This window comes from Apostichopus japonicus, chromosome 8, assembly GCF_037975245.1.
Source record: "Apostichopus japonicus isolate 1M-3 chromosome 8, ASM3797524v1, whole genome shotgun sequence".
Lineage (NCBI taxonomy): Eukaryota > Metazoa > Echinodermata > Holothuroidea > Aspidochirotida > Stichopodidae > Apostichopus > Apostichopus japonicus.
The window spans coordinates 38,630,231-38,658,198 of NC_092568.1; the positions used below are offsets into that span (position 1 = coordinate 38,630,231).

At 36.4% G+C, this 27,968-nt stretch overlaps 2 protein-coding genes across 2 annotated transcripts; both read left to right on the plus strand.

Moving 5' to 3' along the window:
* The first annotated feature begins 4,105 nt into the window (after window positions 1-4,105).
* Window positions 4,106-27,960, plus strand: LOC139971938 (uncharacterized). Its single transcript, XM_071978791.1, has 7 exons — window positions 4,106-4,259; window positions 4,602-4,724; window positions 6,108-6,186; window positions 21,107-21,205; window positions 24,099-24,117; window positions 24,646-24,730; window positions 25,093-27,960. Exons 3-7 carry the CDS (start codon window positions 6,117-6,119, stop codon window positions 26,110-26,112), a joined length of 1,293 nt encoding a protein of 430 aa, XP_071834892.1. The 5' UTR covers window positions 4,106-4,259; window positions 4,602-4,724; window positions 6,108-6,116; the 3' UTR covers window positions 26,113-27,960.
* On the plus strand, window positions 11,655-18,873 carry LOC139970412 (uncharacterized). The gene is made up of 5 exons (XM_071976061.1): window positions 11,655-12,631; window positions 14,906-15,064; window positions 15,682-15,765; window positions 17,328-17,568; window positions 18,866-18,873. The coding sequence occupies exons 1-5, from the start codon at window positions 12,113-12,115 to the stop codon at window positions 18,871-18,873; spliced, it is 1,011 nt and encodes a 336-aa protein (XP_071832162.1). The 5' UTR covers window positions 11,655-12,112.
* Window positions 27,961-27,968: the final 8 nt, after the last annotated feature.

A 27,968-nucleotide genomic window follows, 5' to 3' on the forward strand; every position in this document is an offset into this window, starting at 1 on the left:
TGTATGTTGTTTGGTTTATTTACCTGTAAGGGTATTTGCCATTGAAAAAGAGATAGCAATATTTGTTTTGCCCTTTAAAACGCTGACAATATGGTGACAACGATTAAATGAAAGATAATCGAAACCAATACAATTCTTAACCTTAACAAAGAAAGGAAATGATAGCAAAAAATACAATGGCAACGCCTAATCTTAATTCCCCAGAAAACACATAAGCTCAAACACCAAATCCGAACACCTAATTTAACAAATTTCTGATATTAAATAACCACTCCCCTCTTAAATTGTTAATACCAGTTGTAACCCGATATCCTCTCTTTAAATCAAACCTGTCATCCACAAACAGCTTGTAATTAATAAGTGCATCACTATCGCACTTCCATGACAACAGACCACAAAAGAACAACATTGTAAAGACCTAAAAAGAACACAATTGAATCATTACATGCCTTTGATAAACGTCATTGGCTCTCGACATGTTGGCAAGTAAATAATCTTGAATAAATTACACTTGAATAAGAGACAAAACATCCAACAATTACAAGTAAAACTTCATACCAAAATAGCCTCTATTTCCTCCCTCTTTTCCGCATGGGGGGTTGGGCACACAATTAGGATTTGGGGCACTTATCTTGTTAGGGCTGGTTTATAAAGGTAAGAGACAACTGCTCTATTAGGAAGTTGATTTAGATCAATAGGGAACAAAATTTGGAATTGAAAAATAAAAAATATGCAAATTATATGCAAATTATAATATGCAAATTAGGACGCAATTTTGTGTTTAATGGAAAACACCAAAATACCCAATAAAATCACTAATGACTTCAAAATTGACTTAAAAATATATGATAAAGGTTTTTCTGGGGTTGTTCTTTCAGATAATACCAGCTTTTCTGAAATATGTTGAGGATTGACATAGTTATGACTGATTTCATATTTAGTACACATGTTGTTTTCTTTGTTTACATTCGACATTTACAGCCTAACGTTGGCATAACGATAGGCCTAGCCTAGCCTTTGTCGTAAACAACGCTATTGAATTACAATTTCTGGATCCTCAAAAAGGACCAAACCTTAAAACACTGGTCCGACCAGAACGTCCTGGTCCTCATCATCAATAGTATCGGACCAATCGTCCCACATCTCTAAGACCTCTTGGGTCGTAAATGTGGGCTAGCTGCGTACAGTGCGTGGTACACTTGTATACACTGTATTTGCAAGTGTACGTGCACAGTATGACGCAACAGCTGCGGATGCGATCAAATTACAAAGGTATGCGAGGGCCCTATGTTATAACTATCAATTAAAAATGTGGCAGTTGCCTAAATATCTAACAAAAGAAGAAAATATCACGTACCTAGGATGTAGCGTTCGGGAGCGATAATTTTTTTTTTTTTTTCAAAAAATGAACGAATTGGCCGATTTTGGTGTTAAATTACAGGAAATTCTGAGGAAATTTGCATTTTCACAGAACCCTCTATAGATATATTGCTGAAATGCTCAGAATATGTTCAAAACATGTTAGGATTTATTCCAAATATAATGGGGGGGGGCGGTTCAACTTTTATTTTCTGTCACGATTTTCTTGATGCAAATATCGCTTTTTACCCAAATTACGTCATTTTTAGATTGACCTTTGACATTTGAGCCTCAACCACTAAAAAAAATCACAGTAACCCCCTTTTTATATGTTTTCTACACAAACGCATGGTCTTAGCTACATTTCAATACCTAAATGAATGTTGTAGGATGTAAGATGGCTGAGTTCTATTTTTTTTTTTTTTTTTTGAATTCAATGATTATTTGGGTCCATATCGACCTAGAATGCTATTAAAATTACTAACTTAAAGCCATGCTCCCAAAACCAAAGTATTAATCTTGAAATCATATGAAACCCCATGCCATATGACAAAGAGACAACCAAATTGCACACAAATTCTCACCGAAACAATTTCCTCACCACAACAAGGACCGAAAAGTAATCTTCGACTGTCTGTATGGAAGACGATATGCTGTAGACAAAGAAAAGATGAAAATGAAAAACTTTATACTCTGGTCAAAACTATAACTAGCCCCAACCCAGAAAATATGTCACTTGAATACCATTATACCTTATAAATGTAAACAGTGGAAAACAAATTTGCTAGGCAGATCCTTCATCCCCAGCCCTGCACAAAAAACATCTCTGCTGTATGCACAATGAAGGACGTTCTAAAACAACACCTGAGCCCAAATCCAATAAAACACAAGCTAACACTAGATAAGCAATAATAGGCGTACACTGCAGTAGCCTAACCATATAATCCTAAAGACAGGAACCCAAACAGAGAGCATAATTTTATACGAAACAAAATGTAGCCTTAAATACTCTTAGCTAAACAAATTCAGCTCAGAACAATAGCAATAACAAATAAACTATATATTGGAAACATGTGCGAACACAACTTCAAACAACGGCTAATGCAAAATTATTCAAACTGCAAATTGGAAATAAATAAATTTGGTATCAACATTGACAAAATGATATTGAACAGACAAAAAGGTTTGTGGCAAGAAAGTTTAATCAAGTTTATTCAACTGACTCACTTAATTTTCTCATAACTTTCTGCTTTTTGCAGCAAAATGTCACTTCATTTAAAATGTTGCCTCCCAAGAATGGCCATAGTAGGCGGCAGTGTATGGTTGTTTGCTAGAATGCAGAGAAAAGTAAATAGCCAGTAAAACCACAAACGGTAGGAAAATTGTTAATACACAGCTGAGTTGTGCACATTTTGTTAAAATATACTATCATTAGGATATAAAGGATCTAAGAAATTGTTGTTAATGTTCACATTAACAAGAGAATAAAAAAAAAAACCATCATAGCATGTTCGAAAATGATGAACAATCTTACGTTAGGCCCTTAACTAGATACATAGGGCACAAAGCTCAACCGTCTGCCCATCATGCTGATTTTAATTAGACCGAAATGTTGGAGAAACTGCTTTACAGAAATGTTTGTAACCCTGGGGAGCAGATACTCCGAGTAGTAGGGGCACCAACAATTTATGTAGGGCCACCATTAATTAAGGGAGGAGCACAATACTCATGTGCTGTTACTTCAGGGTGAAGTTTTTTCATACGGTAGTGAGACAAAAATAAGGGGTGGGGTGTGGAGAAACAATAGTCAAGCGCATGCAGCCTGAACCCAGCCTGGCTACTGAATGAAACACTGAAACAACCAAGATATCATTATTTCTGTGTATAAGTTGAAAATTAGGTCATCACGCAATACTAGTTTGGATATATCTTCCCAAATTATATTTCTCTGTATACTTTCTGACTATTTTCAATGGATGTATCGGATTGTCCAAGTGGAAACTGGTACAGTATATGCACACTTCAAAATGAAGTCAACATGGAAGATGAAATAGATAACCTCTCTAAAAATAGGCATATAAACGTGTATTGTAGCATTTTTAGCAGTCTGCCACAGTACTTTGTTTTCTACTTGCAAGTAGTCTCTTTTTCTGTAATAATACATTGTTTCGTTTTGTAAATTGATCTCCATGTTGTAACTCTCAGATGCCTTCGGTGATGCATATTGTCTCACATGTTGCACGTGGCTGGATAAATCATCTACCTATCTATGAGCATACTATTAATTGTCATTGTACGCCTATGTAGGCAAACAGCAAAAGCAGACTGACATCTCATTCTTATAAAGGTTTGTTATAACCATTAATTGAGTTGATACATCGATATTTGTTATTGTTATGCTAATAGTAATATTCACTTCCAAGTAACTTGTTGCTAGGCAACCGTATGCTATCGATCGTCTTTGTCACCGCCAGTGAAATGCGAAACAATAGACGCAACCTTGCCGTAACCTAATCCTGATCGATAGTTTAGAACATGGCGCCATTTATCAATGTCGTCATTGGCCAAAACACGCCACGTCAGCTAAAGCAGATCGTTTCTCTTTGTTTAAGTCAGATAAATTAATTGGAAATGCATTGTTGACACCCGAAAAAAATTGTTACGTCTTTTTGCTGGAATCATGAATGAAATATTGGCCAGTTTCAAAACATTTTAATCTTGCAACCAGTGTAGATTTTTTATTTTTTTTTACATCTGGCCTCTCGGGAAAATTCCAGGGAGCTATTTTTGGATTGAAAGAAACGCCCATTTGGATCTGCAGTCTTTCTACTGAAGACATTCCTCCTGATTCTCCTACTTATTGTTCTGTCGTTTACACCAAAAGTGAAGTAATATCTGAGGTAGGCCTTCTTACGACTTGCAAGATTATTATTTTCTCCTTCATTGTAAAGTAAAAATCGTAATATATGCCTATTATCCTGTATGTTTTGTTCGTAATTTACAGACAGTGAGTCAAAATCTTTATTATGCGCTTGACTATTGCGTTTTATATGATTGTATAGCAAGGAAACTTTAATCTTATTCTTTTTTGGAAATCCATTGTTGACACCCGAAAAAAATTGTTAAGTCTTTTTGCTGGAATCATGAATGAAATATTGGCCAGTTTCAAAACATTTTAATCTTGCAACCAGTGTAGATTTTTAAAAAATTTTTTTACATATGGCCTCTCGGGAAAATTCCAGGGAGCTATTTTTGGATTGAAAGAAACGCCCATTTGGATCTGCAGTCTTTCTACTGAAGACATTCCTCCTGATTCTCCTACTTATTGTTCTGTCGTTTTCACCGAAAGTGAAGTAATATCTGAGGTAGGCCTTCATACGACTTGCAAGATTATTATTTCCTTCTTTATTGTAAATTAAAAATCGTAATATATGCCTATTATCCTGTATATTTTGTTCGTAATTTTTACAGACAGCGAGTCAAAATCTGTATTATTCGTTTGACTATTGCGTTTCGTATGATTGTATAGCAAGGATACTTTAATCTAAACCTGGTCTGATATTCAATATAATGGCTGGATTGGGTGTCAATGTTGGATATGCACTCGATAATTCTAACCTATAAGTAGAAACAAAAGGCGGTTTCTACGAGCTCTAAACTATTAAGTAAATTCTTCTTTGATGCATGAGTGCTTCGTTGATTTTATAAAATATATACATGTATTGTTTGTAACGACTCTGTAAGTATTGACAATGGAAGTGCGAAGGCGGTCATATCAGCCTGCTGTCGTTATAAGTTTCATAAAGGCGACTGCAAACGCCTTTTGAAAGTTTACCATTAATTACAATTTATTAAATAACAGCATTCTTTGAAAAGTAGATTTGAAGAAAACCATAATTTTAAGCACATTATGGGGAAAAATGATGTACTACAAAAACAATTATCATATTGAGGACAACATTTATAGACAACAGGTATCAGAGAAAAGTTATAGGTAGATGATAGGTGGAAGAAGGTGAAAAAACTTCAATGTTCAGCTAACACCAAAATCGTATTTCTTTCTATGTCATCATGGACCTCCTGCACTAGTAAAGTTTCCATGCCATGCATTTCAATGGCAACAGTCGCGATGGTAACTTTGACTCATAGGCTACAATTACCAACTGACTAGATCTAATATTACCATGTGCATGAAATATATAGCTATGAGTAAACAACACGAACAGTGTTTCGACGAATAAAATAAATTAATAAAAATAACCGTCAGGGTATATATATTGCAACGGTGTGGCCAAGGTTTTACCATTTTGGCTCAATGCCATAAAGTATCCATAATCACTACCATTAAGGCTATGTCCTGAATTGAATATTGTATCGCATAAAATGGAAATTAATAATTAGGCAAAGTAGATTTCCCTGACTATTCATATTATTTTTTTGCGGTATTCCAATCTCAACTTTATAAAACCGTGTACCCAATTTGAACATCACAAACACAAACCGGGTTCTTCTTAAACAGCTTGACACTAGAAACGAATATATTCTTCAGAAAGACATAGACGGAGATCCTGAGACCGCCATGAACTTTCATATTATCTGTCATTGTACGAACACTGTGCCCTATTTTCTTGCAAAAGCCATTTCCCCACTAGACAGAAACTTCGTAAATGTAGTCCGCACAGCAGGAACTAAACGTTTCCTTGTTAGCAATTCTTCACAACACTAAATATGTCAGTTCTTTTTTACAGAACGAAAACATGGAAGTCATCACGTTATTGTTGCTATTGGAAACATGTCTTGTGGAATGTCAAGCTAACTCCAATGAAGGTAAATTACATTTTAGTACTTGTGTTTAGTACTAGTTGTGCAGCAGCGTTGAGATTTTGTTGTTTTAAAGAAGCCTGAAAAGCTACGTTCATGTGTAAAGAAACTGCTTTACAACATATTGTGTATATCAATTGGTTGTAGGCTGTTTGCATATGCCAAAATGTGCTTATTTGTTGGATTTTGCTCACATTTTTGGTGAGTATTTGATTTTAGTGAAAATGAGTACAATTTTATATTAGGTTTGGTTTTCTCTTTGTTGGCAGTGACAAAATGTGCACATGGCTGTGACTAGAACCAAAATGGCGGCTAGATGCCCATATATGGCTGTGATGAATTTGGAAGTTTTTTTACTAGCCAGGGTGGGAGAGTAGAGTCATATAAAAAAATCCATATGAAGGTTCTTATCAACAACAATAAGCCCATGCACCAAATTTGATATTTGTACGATACTGACTGGGGACCAATAACAGGAAAACAGAGGGCGCCCTTTACTCGTTGCTTAGAATTTTAAGGCAAATGTACTAAGCTGTTTAAGAAACATTAGAGGTTGTATGAAATAATTTATGTCTGAAAGTTTCATACACACAAGAAATATGATATCATAGAATATTGAATGCTGTTTTGATGACTTCAGCAGATGTTACCATGGTAACCAAAATTGTTGTTTTTAAGATTGACTAAAAAAAATGTAAGCTGTGATATCTTTATTTCTACTTGAGCTATGACCTCGAAAGTTTGTCGGAATGAGACATTCTTGATTGAGAAAAGTTTCGTTACAACTTTTCGTTGGTTTCTGTGGTAAAAATAAATTTCTGATAGTCAGAAATTGATGATACACTGGCTTTAACTTACTGTATAAATTATGAAAACGACTTGAGGTAGAAATCTATGCAGTACAAAGGTCATATGATTACCGCCAAAATACTCTGAGTACATCGTTACGAACGTACGTTCACTGCGCATATCATATGCATTGCAATGCATCATGCATGCATGCGTCACATTCACATAATCAACATAGCATATTATTAGTGCTGGAGGACTTATGGCGACCACTGGTGACGACGCGCGAGTCTGGGCTAGATAACCAACATCTCATCCTCATAGAGTCATAGTAGCCTACTACTACTATGCCTAGTCTGCCTTCATCTTTGTTCTGGTGAGTTTTTGTTCATAAGTTAGGTCACAGACTAGACTGAATGACTAGGCACAATCACTAGGCCTAGCCTACACAGCGGTCGACGAGTTACTGCCTGGGCTAGGCCCATATAAATTATCAATTTCTATGGCTAGGCCCTAGATTTAGACTAGTGCTGGTAACGGTTAGACTAGGCTGGAGCATAATGTTTCTGTTACAGTGTTAGTTAGTAACGTTAGGCTAAGCAGAAGCCATACGTGAGGTTATATATACCCTATGTACTAACTCTGGCTCGATTTAATAATGCGTACATATTTTCAACATACCCTAACCAAAAACACTAAAACCAACTTTTTTTTGTTTACTGTAAATCTGTAATAATAGTCACATCGAACAGTTAAAAAAAAAATGAATTAATACTGTAACATTTATAAAAAACATTTGTTGCCGGTCAGGTGATAATCGGGCTGTGCCTTCGCCACTACTTTCTCCTCGAAAATATTTTTTGGCTCGCCTGGAAATTTTTCCAGCCCTAATTAATTAGGATCTTTGGTGGCAGAAGGGCCAAAATGGGGGCAGGCAGTAATTGCCGTCGGTTGAGCTTGATTCTTAGGGGCATCACGGCAAGTAGTCCGGGCACCTAAAATTGCTGTAGAATTAGTGACGTTGGCTCCGGGTAAATTACATTTTCACTGATTGACGTTTTCATCATGGCTGCAGTAGCAGTTTGTGTGAAGTATTGAGCAGGGTAATTCAGCAGGGTAAATGGCAAGGTTAGAAAAAGGGTGTTAAGGGTTTCACTAGGTCTATTTTTACTTATATTAGTAATATGGAATATTGTAGGCTACTGTAGCTATCAACCCATTATTACTTTGTTTAAATATTTTGTTTCCCAAATGCTGTAAAACAGTTTTATGAATTGAAAGTTGAAACGAATGCAAGTTTGAAACCAAAATATATTAACTAGACCTAGGCTATCTGGAGACGTGAATAATAAATTTAAAATGGTTTTCTTTTCTTTTATCCCATTTGTAAAATATAATAAAATAGAAAAAAATGGGAATATCTTTAGCCTATTATTGCAGGTTATTTGGGAGAAAAATGTTGTGTGTATTCATGATGGGGGGGGGGGGGTTAAACACAGTTTAACCACTTGTAATTTATCATTTTTATTTGCAGAACAAACACTTTGATCATGGATTGGAAATGCAAGCTCTGTTATTTCACATGTGACAAAAGGGGTTCCTTACTCAGACATTATAGATTACAACATGCCCATCAAAACAGATACAGAGTGTTCCCATGTTTATATGAAAGTTGTGTTATCACTTCAAAAACTATAGCTGGCTTAAAAAATCTCATGTGGCAAAATCACATTCACTCAAAATATCCAATCACCTTGAGTTGTCTTTCAAATGCCCTGTGTGTCACCAGCCTGTTAATGAGTTGATAAGTCATTTAAACAGACACCTTAAATTGTATGAAAATGTTCAGTGTCCTTTTCAAGGTTGTGAATATGTGACCAATATTTTAAGCTCATTTTCATCTCATAAAAGTCGAAAGCATTGCAATTCTGGCCCCGATAATTTCTCAGAAAATTGTTTGTTGGATCAGGAAGTTTGTAATGATGACATATATTCAGGTAGTGTGGACTGCTCAGATCTTGACACAGTTCAGACAGATTGTTGTGATTTTAATGAGTTGGAGGTTCTTGGTCAAGAATTTGCTCGGAATGATAATGACAAAATTGTCAGGAGAATTGCCCTTTTTTCTTGAAGTTGGAATCTGTTTTGCATGTTCCCACTGCAACAGTTAATCAAATAGTTGATGAGCTCTTAGATGTGCATAACTTGTCATGGTCTGTGATTCACAATCATTTAAGACTTTCCTTTGAAAATGTGGAGGGGCTTAAGAAAGAGGACATGACGCGAGTCATGACTGTCTTTTTGGAGGAATAGCCATTTGTAAAATGCGTGAGCAGAGCTGAACAATCTGCAAATGGGATTCTTTCCTCCCCTACTTTAAGAAATGCATATTTAACGGAACTTTTCCATTGTTGAAGCTAGAGACTATGAATTAGGTAACTTTAATAGCAAACTGTGTTGGATGTGATATGTGTCAGTACCTTTCATGTTGCAAAAATTGCTACAGAGAACAGATGTGTTAGATAAGGTTTTATCAATTGAAGAGAAAAGTACTGAATACTGTACCTTTAAAGATGGATCTGTGTATAAGAACAATCCTTTTTTGAGTTTGAGGAAAACAGGATAGGGATTGGCTTATACATTGATGAATTTGAGGTGTGTAACCCCCTGGGAACATCCCGAAAAAAGCACAAAATATGTGCAGTCTATTGGGTGCTGGCTGACATGCCTGCAAAGTTTCGTTCTAAAATTCATGCTATTCAACTTGCTACATTAGTCAAGTCAGTGCATTTGACAGAATTTGGCTTCAAAAGAGCCATGTCCCCTCTTTGGACAGACTTGGCATTTCTTGAAAAGGAAGGTGTTTTTATTGAATCACTTGACAATCTTGGAGCTCATCAGTTTGGGGGATTTATTGAGAGTTTTGGTCCATATGTTATGCGACCGTGTAGAGCATGTATGATTACAAATGTAAATTTGCAGAATCCGGATTATAAAGTGGATGAAGGTCAAAAACGAGACAAAGAAAATTATACTTACCATGTCCACCAAGTGAGAGAAAATCCATCAGTTTCAAACTTACATGGAATTGAACAGGATTGCGTCTTACATGAATATCTAGATCATTTTCATGCAACCCAGGGTCTTCCATTTGATATTTCTCATGATCTTTTAGAAGGTATCATTCCGTATGAGCTTGCATTGTGCTTTAGTTACTTTATTTCTCACAACTATTTGACATTGGAGTCTCTGAACAAAAGAATCCGAGAATTTCAGTACAAGTCAGTGGATAGAGTTAACCAACCACAGTTTTTAAGTGCTTATTTTAAAACAAAAGGGCACAATCGGTGGCAACTAAAGTGAGAATAGAACCTTGATTCGTCTGTAACCTTTGCTCATCGGAGATTTTGTTCCAGTGGGTGACCCTGTCTGGGCTGTGCTTAGTTCGCTCAAGGAAATGTAGAATTATCTCACAGTCCTGTCTTTCTTTCAGAAAATATGGTAGACATGTTGAACAGAACAGTCAAACAGCATAAGTGTCAGTTCACATCAAACATTGCTAATGCAAGAATCAAACCAAAGCACCATTATGTTGAGCATTACAGTGAGAAGGTAAAGTTATTTGGACCTCTTGTTCAGGTGTCTACAATTAGATTCGAGGCAATACACAACTTTTTCAAAAGAATTATTCGCAATGTGAATAATTTTAAGAACATATTGTTTACAATGGCAAGCAGACATCAAAAAATGATGGCTTATCATCTGGCTTCCCCCTATTACTTGGGGATACCTGTTGTTGTGGAAAATCATACATATATATCTCTATCTTTTGTCAGAAAATGTGCAAAATGCACTACCGGATGACATTGGCATCAATAATGGTCTCAGAAACTGTTACTTTACATGGGACAAAATACTGCAATGATATGTTTGTATCGATTCCACATGAGACTGGTGCATCTCAACTTGTAGAAATTCAGAATATCATTGTACAGAACAATATAAGGTTTCTGGTAAGGTTTGTATATTGCTGTTTCTAACAACCTTTTTTGATCATATAGGGTAACAGAAACGGATAAATATATGGTTTTAATCCAGATGAATTGACTAGCTACTATCCCTTGCCATTGTACATAGTTAGTGGTGTGAAAATGGTGGTTTTGAAGCATTACATGAAGATAAACTGTCAGTAGGAACATAATTCACTAGTATACTACTGTACATTATATTTGATAGGGTGCTGTTTTATTGTGCTACTGGGTATAACATGATTGTTTGTATTTTACTGTAAAGCGCCTTAGAGCAATTTCTGATTGGATAAGGCGCTATAGAAATTTTGTATAATAAATAATAAATAATAAATAAATAAATATAATATTCCATGAGGGACATGTTGCTATTTAAAGCCTAAAAGTACACAGGTTTTTGTGTTAAATATGGCTCATAGATTTCAAGTATAGTGTGTGCACAAATGTTGCTTCAAAATTCCTTTCTTCATGTAGGCCTACTCTGTGGTTGACCTTACTTGTACTGAATTCCAGTAACCAAATTTGTTTTTTCGTTTACATATTCCATAATAAGTAAAATGTAAAATGATAAGTAAAATGGCATCCTACAAAATGAGAGTAATGGTTTCGGATTCCGATATCAGAAAGTTATCTATTCCGCAGCAGCCGGATAATCTGCAAAACTTGAAGGCAGTTTTACAGAATGAACTGGACCTTGAGAGTAACTTTACAGTTCAATATTCAGATTCAGGTTTTGATGGAGTACTAGTTAACCTTACCAACATAAGTGATCTCCCTGAAAACTTCACAACACTTAAGTTGAACTACCCCCCTCCACCTTTTGATCCCCCTGTATCCTTGGATGGTTTGGGCAATAACAACACAAGTATTATTTCTAACAATTCATCTGACACTTCTGATAGCACTAGCACCCATGATACTATGAGTGTGAGCTCCCATGATACTATGAGTGTCAGTTCAAGTGACGATCTTCAGTCTAAAGAGGCAAAGTTTAGACAAGGAACATGGCCAGCAATGTTTGAAATTCCTAAACTTGGACCAGAGTTAGAGATAATCTTAGGAGCTGGTAACATCAGATACAAAACAGACCAAGTGCAACTTTCTTCGGAAAAGACATGAAAAGTCATCTTTTGAGTGCACTGACAAATAAAATTTGTAAACACAAAGCCTATCCATCCCATTTGGAGTTTGTAGAAGTGGCAAAAGGTGTTATTTCTAAGTACCCTTGTCTTAGTGAAAAAGGTGCTTCATCAGGCTGTGATGGGTTGGTTAATAGCCCAAAGTACAAAATGGGTAATATGAGATCCAAAATGCGTTCAGTAGGATGCTTTGAGATGAAAGTCAACTCAAGGAAAAGATCTGATAATGAGGCATCAGTTTCACCAAAATTCAAAAAGCCTAAAAGAGCAGAGCTTAATTATTTGCCAGACCTTCCGAATGGTGAGGATGATGCTAGTATGGAGGTATACAGAAAGACACTCATTGCAGAGGTACAGAAGAGAAAGAAAGATATGAAAGAGATACACTCGCTAATGACAAGGACGTTTGCACACAGAAGGCAGGAATTGGTACTAACTTCCCCATCAGTTACAGATATCATGGAGAGATGGCCAGGCTTGTTTATGACCAGTGGGGTAAGTTATATATGTACTGTATCTTGTCTGTGATTTCCCTGCATGTCGTAAAAGGTAACGGGTAAAAGGTAATGGGTTAAGTATAACCGTTGCTCTTTTTCCAAGAAGGAGTTGACTGAACTGGTACCAGGCATTGTTTCCGGGTGTGCCGGGCACTAAATAGAAGTACCGGGCTTGAAAGAAAACATGCCAGGTACTAACCGACGTTGAAAATCATTGCCCGGAACGTTACAATAGTGCCCGGCGCCAACAGAATCCGGGTACCCGACGGAAAGGAGGTCTGGTTACCCATTTACAAATTTTCTACCTGGTGCAAACTCTAGTTTACAAGCAATAACACTATTTGTAATAACACTATTTGTTATTCACATACAATATGTGGTAATACAGATCATACGGGTCCAGATCTGAGAGGAATGTCCTTAGGAATAGAGTCCTATATGTATATATACCATGAAGAGGGGAGGGGGGGGGGTGATCTTTCTTCTAGAAGGTGATACTGTCATATGATAGTCATTGAGTGTTACGAGGGCCCGTTGTAGCTTAACGCTAGTTACTGCTAGTGAGGAACCTAATGTTGTTATATAGAAAGTATTTGAAAAATTGCCTACGTGACAATCAGTATTTGAGAAATTAGGTCGGGTTACCGTGTCAGAATGTTATGATACACGATTATTCTGGTATATACCTTATGATGACGCGCTGGTCTCGGGTTAACGTCGGTTTACGTGAAATCGCGTGTAAGGTGTGCAATAATTTTCGTGGATTCTCTGGAATGTTCGCGAGATATGCAAAGGACTTCCAAGAATAGAGAAACTGGGTCAAGTGTATCGAGAAAGATCTAGATGATTCTTGACATGGCGAATCGTATAAAACCCGCCCAGATCGGAGAGTTTCTCAGTTTCTGAACGAATACAAGCGACGACACATATTATACCATTCTACTATATATCGTCAGTGCTCAACTGCCAGTGGTTTCTGAAGGACTGAGATATCGATACCAAGATTGATTCTACACTTCCATTCAGAAGTTTGAAGAGGACTTTGCTGTGAAAGTACAGTTTTCCAGTGTTTATTTCGGAGGTGAAGAATTTCTGTCTCCGTTGAGGAAGTCCGTTACGCCAGGAGTTGGTGGCTATAAAGCTGATTTTGGACTGACTCTGGTAATATTTAGTCGGCGAGAAGTTCGACTTGTGCTTCACTCTATTGTGGCTGGAAGTCCGTCTTCTATTTTGGAGCATCGCCGGAAAGAAGGTGACTGCTGTTTCTGGGATCGCGAGAAACTTCGTCGAGGACCAGTGAATTTCACGGTACAACGGACCGAGAATCGTCGTCATCAAGGTCGTGGCCGCTGCGGGATATCGCCGTTGGAAGAGACCAGCGTGTTTTAAAGTGTTTCCTATCTTGTTAAGTTTGTGAGTAATTGTCTGTACATTTGTAATTACCACTTGTTGTTGTTGGTTCAGACTCCATTGTTCAATATAGTTTACGTTCTCATTTAAAAACTCTAGACTCGTCAATTTGTCTGTGTTCCTTACGGAAACGAACCCAGGCTTGTGTCTCGTTAAAAATTAGTTATCGAGACCTCTCGCTTTCCAACGTAGCATTGAGTTATTCAGACATTTTGTAGTAATGTGTAAGTATTGTCAGTTTCCAAAACCAGTAAGTTTGGGGAAACACACATCTTGTTGGCACATAGGTAAATATGGCCTCCTCTTTTGCAAGTCTGCCAGCTGTTCCATTACCAAAGACCCAACAATATGCATGAATCCACTGGACTGTCAGAGAGTAAGTTTGTAATTTCCTTAATTTTGAGGTTCTCAAATCTAGTTAATTTTGAAAAAGGGTCATACCCATAAGGGATGAAGCGTTCTCTTCCTGGGATATGATATGGGCATTGGGAAATGCAATTTAATATATATGGGTAAGTAAACTCAGCTCATAATGATTTTTAAGAATCATAATTTAGAAGACTATACAGTAAGGGAGCGTGATGGGAGAGTGGTTAAGGTCTTTGATCCAATGATCATGGGTGCAAGTCCTGGCTGGATTGTTATGGAGTGTCTTTAGGCAAGGAACTTTAAACCAAATTGCTCATTTCACCGGGATAGAATGGGAACCTGCGAGGTAACTTGTCCCTAGTGAGCACCGTATTGTGGCAGTTGGACACGTTACCGGTGACCCAGGGGGTAAATTGTAAAGCGCTTTGACGCTCTGTGGCATAAATCACAATCCTATCAAACTAATCAATTAAAATTGTTTGCTCTTTTTTAGCTTTATGCAGAATTTGGGCGATTGACAAATATGAACCTGAACGAAACCTTCTTTGCATCTCTGAATAAACATTTAGACAGAATGGTGCAGATGTTGAAGTCAAGAAAGGGTGTTCATTCTCTGGCGATTCAACAGGAGTTACAGTCTTCCGAGGGAAAGGTGAGGTTTTTTGTTGTTGAAACCTTTGCCTGTCGTATGGCAGTTAATTAAATGGCACTTTAACTATCTCCTAGTGTAGCTTATGTCTTAGTGCACTGGATTAATGTACTAACAGGCTGGTTCCTCCATTCCAAAGATGGTAAGTTTGGAGAGTGGAGATCTACTCCACTTGGGTCACACCAAATTGCCAAAAAATAATTGCCAACATTTATTATGCTGGAATAAGTCCCACACAAACCCCTTTGAAACCAAAATATTATACCATTTTGCATCTAGTGACCTCTAAATCACATTTTTGGCCAACTCAACCCCTCTCATGATAAAATCCTCGCATCGATCGTGCCTGGCCCCTAGGCCTGTACCCTTCCTATTGATGTGCCATTATAACTTCAGAATCCTTAGTTCGTAATATCCGGTGAAATCCAGTCCGGCCGGATCTTAGAATTTGGGATCCGGTTCATCCCTAGGAGAGACACGTAAGTATTGTTGCTCGTAAATTCCCAAACCATGTAAGTTTTGGGGATTGTACAATTTGTCATCCTATTCCTCAAAATAATAAATGTAGTCTATGTATATAATGTAGAGTAAGATTGTGTTTTTTCTCTTATATGTGACAGGATATCGTTTCAAGAAGAACTGCAGTCCTGAGAAGCCTACCATTCTATTTCAAAGAGAAACAGAAATATTACAAAGACTTCAAGGTATCTATAGGTACATGTATTTTCCTGTAGGGGTGGAGACTGGAGAGTGACTGTGAAGTGCACATTCTGTACAAACTATTGCGATACAACACTATCAGATGGCAAATTAAATAGTGTACATATGCATGCGATATGATACAATATATTTAAAGTTGGGAAAATCTCAATGCAACATTTTTGGTATCCAATCATGGACGTTAAATATGAATGAAGGAGACTGGCTTCGGTCAGCTTGCGGCTTTGATAAGCCAATGCGGCTTCTTCGCGAGTTCCTGCTTGCAGGAGGATCTAATATACATACATACAATCAATTGTGGTAAGACGTGCAGTGTCATACACTTGTCTTATCTTATCATCATATACCACCCTGCGGGTTTAATTTGCTTCCATTCACTTTTTTTAATTTGTTAAGTTACTAAATAATATAGGATAACAGGAAGATTTTCAAATTTGAGTAACTGTAACATATTTTAAATCATATAAACTTGCTAAACTATTTTCATATCATGATTGGCTGATGAGAAAAAGATGGGACCCTAACCAGTCAATATATTTGTTAATGCTCTGCAAAATATGTTTTCATTTTTGATTCCTTGCCACAGACAAGAACCAATGCAGTAATGAATTTGTGTATGTGTGTCTGTATATATGTGACACTGCTTATAAACACAATATCTTAACAAGGCAAGCATTACTTCTGCTCATACTTGTGGTCAAACACTGAAAACCTTGTAAACAATATCTTAAATAGGCAAACTTCAATTGAGTATTCCTCATAGTAAGTACATGTTCCTTATTTTTTGGTGGAGATCAACTGTCACTTGAGGTCAGCAGAGATCAATCGCTAAAAAAGCATTGACTATGTATGTACATTGCTTGTAAACACCATAACATAATATGGCAAATTCAATTAAGCTCACAGTCGGTATGTGTATTCATAATGAGTACATGATCCATATTGTTTGTGATGGATGTCATATGAGGTTAACAGAGGTGATTTAAACATTGAAAACTTTGTAAAGACCATAACGCAAACTTTTAAGGAGCATATACTTATTATGTGTGTTCATCCCTGTTGTTTGTGGTGCAGGTCTGAGGTCAAAAACTGAAAACCTTGTTAACATTGTAGCTTGATGAGACAGACTTCAATTAAGTACATACTTGCTTGGTTGATTATGCTTCACAAATCCTTTTGTTGTTGTTTTTGGAGGTCAAAGGTCATCTAAGGTCAACTTTATAAACACTGTATCTTGAAGGTTCCTGTGGAAGTTAGGTGCACATTCCAAGAGTTATGTAACTGCTGTCACGGTTCACGGCCCCTATTGTCATGAGAAAGCTGGTAAACAGCACAGTGAAAGCTAATTTGCATGGACTCTTAGAGAAGTCTGTTCACTGCAGCATTCTTGGGTTATTGAACACTCTGCTCCCATACCTAGCAGATACAGATAGGCCCCTGGTAGTTTCCAGGATAAATTGTTGGCCAGAACTCATTATCAGGCTAGATTAACATAAGTTCAAGTTGACTCTGGGTGTTTCAATCTTTTTCTTGTTTTACCATTTAGGATGCAGCTTTGGTGGAAGAAATCCGGGATTCCAAGCAAAGGATAGCTGTTTCAGGAGGTATAGGGGATCCTGTTAACATTTGCATAATAATAGATGGTAACGTAGTAATTGAAGACATTTCTGACTTTCCCTGTGCAGTCGCACTTTATTTTGGGATTCACTATTGCCTTAACCCTCAGTATTGTAAGCAACAAGGGAAAACCATGGAACTAATTCAAAAAGTTTTTATGAACATAGATGGTAAGAAACTCACCCCAAAAGTACTTTCTTTCAAGAACAAATTGTTCGCTTGATAGCTTTTCTTTTCTTTGAGACAAAACATGGTTTTTCTAAGTTTGTTTGAAACAAACTCCATTTATTTCCAACGAGGTTGAGTTTTTTTTTATGTTTCACATATTTCTATGAGATTTTCATATACAGTATACATTCATGGAATTCAAAAGGTCCATTGAGTATGTGTAACTCATGGATAACTATTTTTTGACATGGTTAACATAGTAAACATAGTAATGGAAGACATTTCAGACTTTCCATGTGCAGTGAGTGGCACTTTATTTTAGGGATCACTATTGTCTTAACCTTCAGAAAGACCATGGAAAAAATCCAGAAAGTTTTTATGAACAAGGAAGGGAGGAAGCTTACCTCAAAAGTATACTTTCTTTCAAGAACTATTTGTTTGCTTAATAGCTTAAGTTTGCTTGAAACTCCAATATTTCCAACAAAAGTTTAGTTTTTTCAATGATATCATTCTATCAGATTTCATACGTACAGTATATGTTCATGGAATTTAAAAAGTCTATATATATAAGTTAGATTTATACTTTAATTATTACTTGACATGGGCATTTTAGTGAGTTGGATCAAGCTAATGTAGATGAAATCCCAACAGTTGGTTTGCTGCATACTCTCGTTGGTCCCACTGGATTTAAAAAGCCTACTATTTAGTAAACAGAAAAAGCTTGACTGTAACATAAATTCAAAGAAATACACATTTCTCGCATCCCCCTTTTCTCCTGATTTCCACTTTTACTAATGCCAAATAAGTGTTTTAGGCAGGCTTTCTTGACAATAGTCCATTTGAACCGTACGTTAAAATCCCTCATTTTAAAGTGTTATTTCAACAATATTTCAGCTTGCTTAGCCAATAAATATGGGAAAGGGAAAGGGGCTGCTAACTTAAAAGGTGTGGATAAGAAATCAGTATTTATTTTGTTGGACTGTGGGGTAAGAGTATCGTTGTGCATAATATAAGAGAATGCTGGGAAAGTGTGATTGGCAGTATATGAAAAAACATAGGTCATGGCACCTAGGGTGGATCCAGGGTCGTTGTATGGGGGGGGGGGGGGGTGGGTGGTAATGTGTTACTGATCCGGGGATGGATACTTGAGGATATTTTTCTGACGCTGAAAACCTTGTAACAATGTTTATCAATGGGAGCAATGTTAGTTATTGAATCCTGAGGTATACATTTTTAAATATTAAGGGAGTACTCAGTTGTTGTTATGTTTGTGTTAATTTTGTTTTGTTCTTGTTACAGAAGATTGACAAAATAGAAAGTTTTTACTGAAATTTTTGGATTTGTTGTGATTACTCAAACGGCTTGTTGTGATTACTCGAACAAATTGGGGTAACCCGCTGCAAAAGGTTTTTCAAGTAATGTCAACTTTATTAATATGAGCTCTGATAATTCAATATGTATACGTTTTGAAGACAAGTAAAATGTAGTTTAAATGGCACAGATTTTTCGAGTAATCTGTACTGAAAATCATTTGTTTCAACAACTTGTCCATGCTCAGTTGAACAAATTAATTTTTTTGAGCTATCTGAACTGAAAAATCATGTGTGTACATGACTTGTTCATGCTCAGTTGAACTGTTTTATTTTTTAGTGTACAAAACTTGAAATTGTTTTGTTGATGTTAATAAAATTTGTAAAGTTACATCAAATATCAACTTTATGGTCAGTTACTTTAACAACAATCAGTTCAGATAACTTACAATGACATCAGTTGATTTTACTTGAAAAACCTTTTGCAGCGGGTTACCCCAATATATTTAATTTATCCTGATGCACTGGTTTTTACAATGTATAATTTGCAATGTTACAACGCACAACATCTCATTTATTTCCTATAACATCAAACTATGTACGCATCTGCTTCAATTATTAATATACTGAAAAGTTGCCATTTAAATGACCAATTGACAAGACCATATGTGGTCAACAAGTTATACTATGATTTCTTTGAGGGCGTTTTGTACCAGGACATTCGTCCGGCCAGATGATATTTGCCTTATAAGGGGACAAAATATTCAGCAGGATATCGTCCGGCCGGACTAAAAGTGCTATTACAAAGTACCCCCCCCCCCGGGCACTTTGTACAGGGAGACACCCAGCAGCTGTCACACCGGTAGCAACTTATGCCGCAGGCGCACCTTGGTATTGATATGTATGAATCCATATAAACTGGTGTAAACTTGCCCCGGTTGAGTATAATGACTCACATTATAGGTCTCACAATGTCAAGACATTTCAACGAATTTCAACACAACAATGGCTCTGCCAGTCACAATTGTTGGAAGTGTTTTGTTCTTTGTTCTTGGCGGACAAGGTCAAGAAGGTTATCACAGTGTAAGATGAATCAATTGCCCATTGGAACAGGACGATAGCAATGGTTCTATGCTAGGTTATTACACAGCGTATGCCTTCTGCCATTCCCAATTGTTGGAAATTACCTGTGTTCGCTGGACTGGTTGTGGTATTGCACAAAGTAAAGTAAAAGTAGGAATTTAGGACATTGTTTTGTGCGCACTATAGGCTCGAATCGTTTAGAGTTGCCTTTCGATGTATACGTTACTGGAGAGCTACCATAAAATGCATGAGGACAGAGTTATAAAGACAGAAATCAATATCTCAAGTTTTGGAATGACAGAATTCTTGCATAATGTGTGAGCTATGAACGAAGAGATATGGTTAACTTCACCTTTTAAAAATCAATTCAGTTCAAAATATTAAATGTTCCTTTCATGTCTATTAAAGTAAACCATCTGTGATCGAGGACGGTATCTAAAGAAAGGAAGCTTTCGATATCCGAATCTCAAACTATGCAACTAATAGCTTTACCGAAATCATGAAGCAATCTTGAATTTCTGTTTTCCTCGCAGTATTGATTGTGTTCTCGAATGAACCTTTTGTATTTTGAAGTTATTTATTCTCGAAACTCTCTGAGATGGAATGCATACGAACAACATGGAGAAGACCGGGGTGAGGGGAGGAAGGTGGGTGGGTAGTTGTAGTATTTATTTACATAAATCAAAGCTAAGAATAAAATAGTTATTTGTTAACAATAATGTTACATGACACATTCCCGGTTTTGTTGGCAGCAAAGTGTAAGGCTTTTGAACAAGGTGTTTAATTTTTTATTTATTCCACACAGGTGTTTTAATATTCATCTAACAATTCCTGCTTTCATTATTTGCACCATACTATTCAAACTACCATTTTTAATGTTTTGCCTATGCACCAATGCACTTATTGGTGAGGTCATTATACTTTCCCCAGCTTCAACAATGGGGTCACAGCACATTCTGTATGTATGAGCGACGCCACTGGCTCCAGATTCAGTTCATCAAACCTTTACTCTTAGGTCATGATATCTATACATATTCTCCCTAGATAATCAGCCTCTTAGACTATATTCTGATACATTTATATATTAAACTGTTATGATAATAACGCATAATATAAAACGAATGGGTTTTTTTTTTTTCTTTCACAGTTGTTCAGCCTTTTTCGATGACTGTATATATCCTGGTCTTTGCGGTCGTAGTTTTACTGGTTGTAATCATACTACTTCTTGCTTTTAACTTAATCGGAGGTTTGTTACTGAGATTTGCACAAGATCATATTCACAATCAGTGGTGCAACGTTATTACTCTGGTCAAAAACTTCAAGCATCTATTTGATGTACTTTTAACAATTTCGTGTGTGAATAAGTCCATTTGAAGCTAGGAAATTTATGTTAATGCAAATATAATATAATAGAAAAATTTGAGCAAAACTTGATTTAATCGAACTATGTTTCAACAATTAAATCAACAATCGTGTTTAAGTAAACTTTAATTTGTTAACATATAAATGTATTTTATAATGCAAGAATATCTTGGTTAATGACCTAATTGCGAACTCCAACATTCATAAATAATTTAAGGAAACATCTAATACTTTATCTTTCTTTACATTCAAAATATGTTGCACGTCGATTTTAAACAAGTTGCAGGTCGTGAGCAATGTGGGTCTAACATTATAGCATTGTAACAAACTATGTCTGCTAAGAAGGTGCAAAGGCAAGGGGAAAAGTAGATGGGAAGAAAGGAAATTACACCGTTATCCCGCCGAGTATATCGTAAAGATATTTTGCACAAAGAAATTTATAAACTTCTCAAATTCTCACATGGAAGCTTAGTTGAGTTCCTGCAGCGTTGCTGCTCTTGTTTAGGTTGCCTGTCTTCAATATCTCGGCTTGTTTTTTCTTGTCTCAATAACTTTCATATTTGCTTAGTCGTGTCCTTTCGTATATTTCGTTATTTTCTATTCTGCCTCATACCTGCAGCCATGATGTGCGTACCGTTTGCTTTTGTCAAGGCACATGACAAATGTTGCAGAATGTGCATGACCATAATAAGCTGTTATTGAGAATATTGCTACTAGGTGGCACGGGTAAAATTTGAAAAGGAACCCATGTTGGCAAAATTTCACAGCCTGGGGGAGGGGTGTAGTTGAGACTTAAATTTACACTGACTGATTAAGGTAAGGATATTAACTTTTACGGGAGGGCCAGAAATGGATCCAGGATTTACTAGCGGTTGCCCGTGGGATGGATGAAACCTACTCCCACGTATGGGGTTAAATGTTAAAACATTTGGTGCATTCTGAGGCATGTTTGGAGTATTAATTAGGTCTCAACGCAATGTCGGGCCAATCAATACTTTTGAATTCTTGTCTGAGGTTGGAAGGGGATGTGCTACCCATCCCTCACCTTTGGACCTCCTTTTGGGCATCCTGGCAGCCTTGGACAAAGTTTTATTCTTCTCAGGCTGAATGTAACAGCCTAAAAACCTGTTTTATCTTCATGTCATAAAAATAATGAAAAATGCATGTTGTGATTGGAATGAACTGAAATATTTGCTGAAAATTCTATCATTTGCTAACGCTCTTGGGTCCTCATTATTCATGCAGAAGGAACAGCGGGAATGAAAGCATGTATGGTTAGTTTAAAAGACGGTTGATTGCACGAATTGCAAAGACTTAACTCACAATACCACAAATTCACCAAGATCCGTATAGTTAAAGGGAGATAGTTTGCAGTACTATGTACCATACATGTAGCAACAATCCGGACGGCTAGTAAAGACTACTGTTTATTATAGAGCACAATAACAATAAAATAGTTCTGACCAGTGCAAAATAAAACCTAGACAACATAGTTGACATTAATGTAGTACAGTGAATAATAATTACAATTGCAGCACAAACAATTATGTTAGTAGCAAGTTTGACAGACTACGGAGTGCCTAAAGGATTACATGTAAACAGGCAATGTCACCTTCAAAACATTAGCAAAGATCACAAACAGAATTGGCAAACGTCTGATAAATCTGTACAATAGTACTATATATCATATTAACTATGTTTATATCCGGTATCTATGGAAATAAAATTCTCTACTAAGTAAAGATTCCAATTTTTGTCGCAAATGTGTGCACTGTGCATAGTATCATGTCCAGTACATGAGAAATAAACACAAATATGAAATCAATTTATCAAATATGCATGTTATAGATTAGCAATACCCTAATAAGTATTATATAACAGTCTTATTTGTAGGAAATGGATGCCATCTATGAGCATATTATTCAACCCAGAAAAAAGAAATATACAAAAAGTATATTTAACCAAATTGTGTCACATAGGAAACATTAATTTCCAAATTCAGTCAATTATATCATCTATGTTGAGGAGTTTATCACAAATTACTAAACATACTATAACTGCACCAATTTAATGATTTGTTCTTATATTGAATGATTTTATTGACTAAATAAAGAACAGCATCTTATCTGTCGTGTTTTGGAAGTGACACATCTTGACGGAAAGTTAAAAAACCATCAAAATTTGACATATCTTCATACCTTTCATCACAATTATATGTTATGGGGTAGTTCAAATTTAGGTTCAGTGAAAATATAGTATTGGTCGTATAAAATATAGGCCATTAAATGCGTTGCACCGAACTTAACGAAAAAGTTAACTTTGCATATGAAAGTTTGTCTAATAATGTGAAAAATATAAATAATAACGTTTAAGGATTGCCCATATTGAAAGTAACACCACTGATTGCGAATATCATATAGTTATATATAGCATGTTAAGTCTAAATGACGAAATCAAAGCTATGTTTATTCGGACCTATGTCTGTTATGCAGATGGCATGCATTCAGCGACGTCGTAAATTGGCTGCGGTCTGGTATTTCTCTTCACGCAACATGGACACTATAGTATATATTGTGGGATATAAGAGCGACGTAGTGGATTACCGTCGATGATAAGAGTATGATTTAAGTACCATTTTACATTTACTGAAATTATATTTGTAGCAAGAAAATGCAGCAGAAATTTAACGTAAATAATTTTTGAATGACCTTACTGACCATTCTACGACAAAAATTATACTTCCATCAAAATGTAATTTTGTTTTCTTGTATTGACAGCACGCAAGCGTCATGATGAGTGAGTTAACATGATTTTTACTTTTGGTAATTGATCTAATAGGCATCATCTTTTTAAGTTAGGACATTATCATTTGAATGTAGTTACTTGGACCACATGCATAAATAAAACGTTAATGTTGAGTATGGGAAAACAGTTTATCAAACACCCACAACCCTTTCCACATAGTAATTTAGGCTCAATAATTATATGTTCTTTAATAGTTTTGTGGACTCGACAAGACCATATTTCTTCTGTATTCTATTTGAGTCAATAGTCATGGTTGTTGCTAGTCCCTGTATTGTTTTGTAGTATACTCTAAGTTATTGTTTCTCAAACGAATCAGTTTCTTCTGTATTATAAGCAGTAGTAAATTGTCAATTAACATCGTAATATATGAAAACCTTGTAAAGCATCTCTCTGATCAACTACGAACAATGGAAGGGAGGAAGTTCTTACTAATTCATTATGAATTCTAAACACTTACCCAAATGTTTCCCTGAATCGATGTCATTAAAACTGTTTATATAATATCTAATTTCTACAAAGACCATCTGAACGTCAACACAGCGAAGTTAAAAAGGACAACGAACTAGTTCTGGCAGGGAAATACAAAGTTGGCAGTAGGGAAATGGTATGAAAATACAACTATTGATTGTTATGTTTGCTCTCGTATGGTATCATCTCAATTGTTACTTAAAGTTTCACTTAGGAGTCCGTGTAGTCTTTCACTCTAGATGATGACAGAAATTTCATATAATTATATACATATTTGGATAAGTTACATGCGTTTTTGCTTAAAGCGTTAGTCTCTTGTAACTGGAAGAGGTACGTAATAGATGTAAAAGAGTAAAGCGAGTTAATTGTTTAATTAAAATAATTGAATATTGGTCGTTTCGTCTAGAATAAATCCCAAGTCCGGGAACACGGCAGTCCGATTCCAAGCCAAAGCCGAGTCTAAGTATCCCATCAAAGTATTTTCTATTTATTTTACAGGAAGTTCTTAACACTCAGTTGACCGACTTTGCAGATACATTTAGGGACATACCAAAGAACATGCGATTGTTCTCCCTCTGTATGAGAGCTCTGTATGCAGAACACGCGATAGGGACCTCTTCATCAACGGCGAGGAAACTCAACAGAATTCGTAATGATACGAGGAGAGATGCCCTGGTCTATGTGAACGGAATTTTACCGGTATCAACTTCAGTAGTGAGATCCCTCAAAGAGTTCTTTGACATGTACGATTCGCTTGACTTCGATGAGTGGAGAGAGTACCTTCCTTCAATCCTTGAAGACGTGAAGGGTCACCGACAATGTTGCGAAACTCTGGTAAAGATGCACCAGGTAATCATGGTTCCTTTGAAGAAGAGACAGGATGAGGCGAGGGTATTAATCTCTGAGTTAACAGGTCTCACCGAAGAATTAGAAGCGAAGACACTGGAATTGGAAACATCAGCTAAAAGCAAAGACAAATGGGCATGTCATCTCTTATTTATTCCTGGGCTTAATGTCACTGTAGCTCCTCTTCTGAAATTGAGTGCAGCCGCAGACAACATTAAAGCTGTAGCAGATGGTCAGCAAAGTAAAATAAATAGATCAACTATCATCGTGGTAAGTGAAACCATGATGCCAGCAATATCCGCTTTTGTTGATGGTCTCAATGCTGCAGCTGGTTTCTTCAAAGTTATTGAAAATGACATCGCATCTTTTGAACACAACAAACTGAATGGGGGAAGCCATCAGCAGTTGCATTACAAAATAATGAAAAAGCAAGCAGTCAAAATTGCTACACACTGTCGAGAATTTTACGCCATGATTCCAGATGTAGAAAGTGACTTCAAAGCTATACCGGAGATGCCCGATGACAAAAACTACGTTCAACGATGGCTAGAAAAACAGCAGAAACAGATAAAGGAACAGTATGCAGCAAAGATCACAGACCCACTGAAAACTCTGCTTGGCTATCTCACACTCACAGCTGATCTTACGAATAAAAAACTGAAAGAGGTCTAATTTATTTTTTCGTTTTCATTTCCAGTTGTCCAGTTGCTGGTATGTAGAATAGAGAAATGGACATCCATAATTCCTTAAACGTTCCTAGACTCGTTATATGGTTGATTCACATAAGACTGTTTGAAATAACTTATTTTGATTGTCTACGGTGTAGCAATATACTTGTCATGGGTTATAACGTAACATGCAACCCTCTCCCCGGTTGGTTCCGACATTTTGATTCAACGTATCAGAAATGTTACGTATGATTACTACTGTTGCACTTTTCGATAGTAGAAATGTATTAGATGTAATGAAAACTACACTCCTTCTTAATTTGCCTGATTATTCGAAACTTGTGAACACAAGGTTGTGACAACGTGCTTACGTGGAATTAGTTTTTTTGTGTGTGTTATGCTACCGTTAAAGGTTGTGATGTTTCGTTATAGGCTAAGCTATATGTAATGAATCAATGTTAACTGGTATATTAACTTTTTGCTTCTTATCTCAAGTTGTATTTGTTTTTGGTATTCGTTTCACTTGGTGTTTTAGGGTCAAATGTAGTATAAATGCGTAAGTGGAAGGGCCCGACCAGCTCTCACTCTTGAACCGGTTCCTCTAAAACATTGTTCATCCGTTTGCCATTTATTATGTAGATTATGATTCAGCTATTAATTTCTCAATTTCTGTATCAACTTTAAAAAAAGTAATGATCACTTAAAGGTTAAGATTTGGTGTTATTATGTCGTTTTATTTTCAACCCTAATGAGCTAGTGACGATACCGTGAACCATTTAGGCCCATGCAGATGGATAGTCGAAACATGCAGTTGCAAATAGAAGCAATAATAACATTTCAAACAAGGAACGGTTGTTGGTTTACAGGAAAGAAAAACAACATGGGGTGGCAAATACCAGCACTATTTTCAAAATCCATAAATCCTACGTCATCAGTGAGTGTTTTGCCGGCATCGTTAGAGTTACTTATAGTCACTAATGTCCACCAAAACAACAACTAAAATCATAAACATCAATGAGCATAGTGTATCGCAGATTCCTCCCCCCCCCCCACATCAAACATGTTAACCTCTTAATGTGAGTTTCCAAACGGATGGAGGGAGGGAAGGTGGTGTATCTGAAACCTTAATTTAGCCTCTTAGAAATGACTATAGAGCTAGCTGAGGCACAATTCATTGAAATATGATGACCTAATGAAAATATAATTTTTTGGGTGTGCACATCATAGAACGCCAATTTTAAAGTTAGCCTTTTTATATCCAACTCCAGTAACGAAACAGACACATGAAAAGTAAAGCATGGTGGGTTCTACAGGTGGTGTCGTTTCAAGTCGTCTTTATTGTAGGTAAAACACACAGCACTTTCTCTCAAATTAAAAAATATTTTCGAGCCCTTAAGAGGTGTTTCTTCGGAAGTATCTTTCTCACGTCAATCAATTGTTTAACCATTAGCAGAAAATTCTGATAGACATTGGATATTTCCGGCTTGTACCGAATGAAATTGATGTTTTTTTGAAATTCCTTCCCTGCCGCTGTCTGGGTGGTATAAATGCATCGATGTTTGATCCATTGTTACACATTTTCCAAGATACCGTGGCCTGTGACTGTCACCTGTAACGAATAAAAGCTTCAATTGGTATCAATCCCAACTTATGACTGGACATGTCACCGGTAGTGCAAACGGCTTCTTTTTAAAATTGTTTATAATTTCACAAACTTAGATGTTTTCGTTGTTAATTACTAACATTGTTTATATGTTTTGATTGTAGACTGCCGCACATAACGAACAGGTTCAGGAAGAAGCACAAGAAGTTTTGTACCATGACAAATTGTACCTTTACTTGAAATCATAACTATAGGCA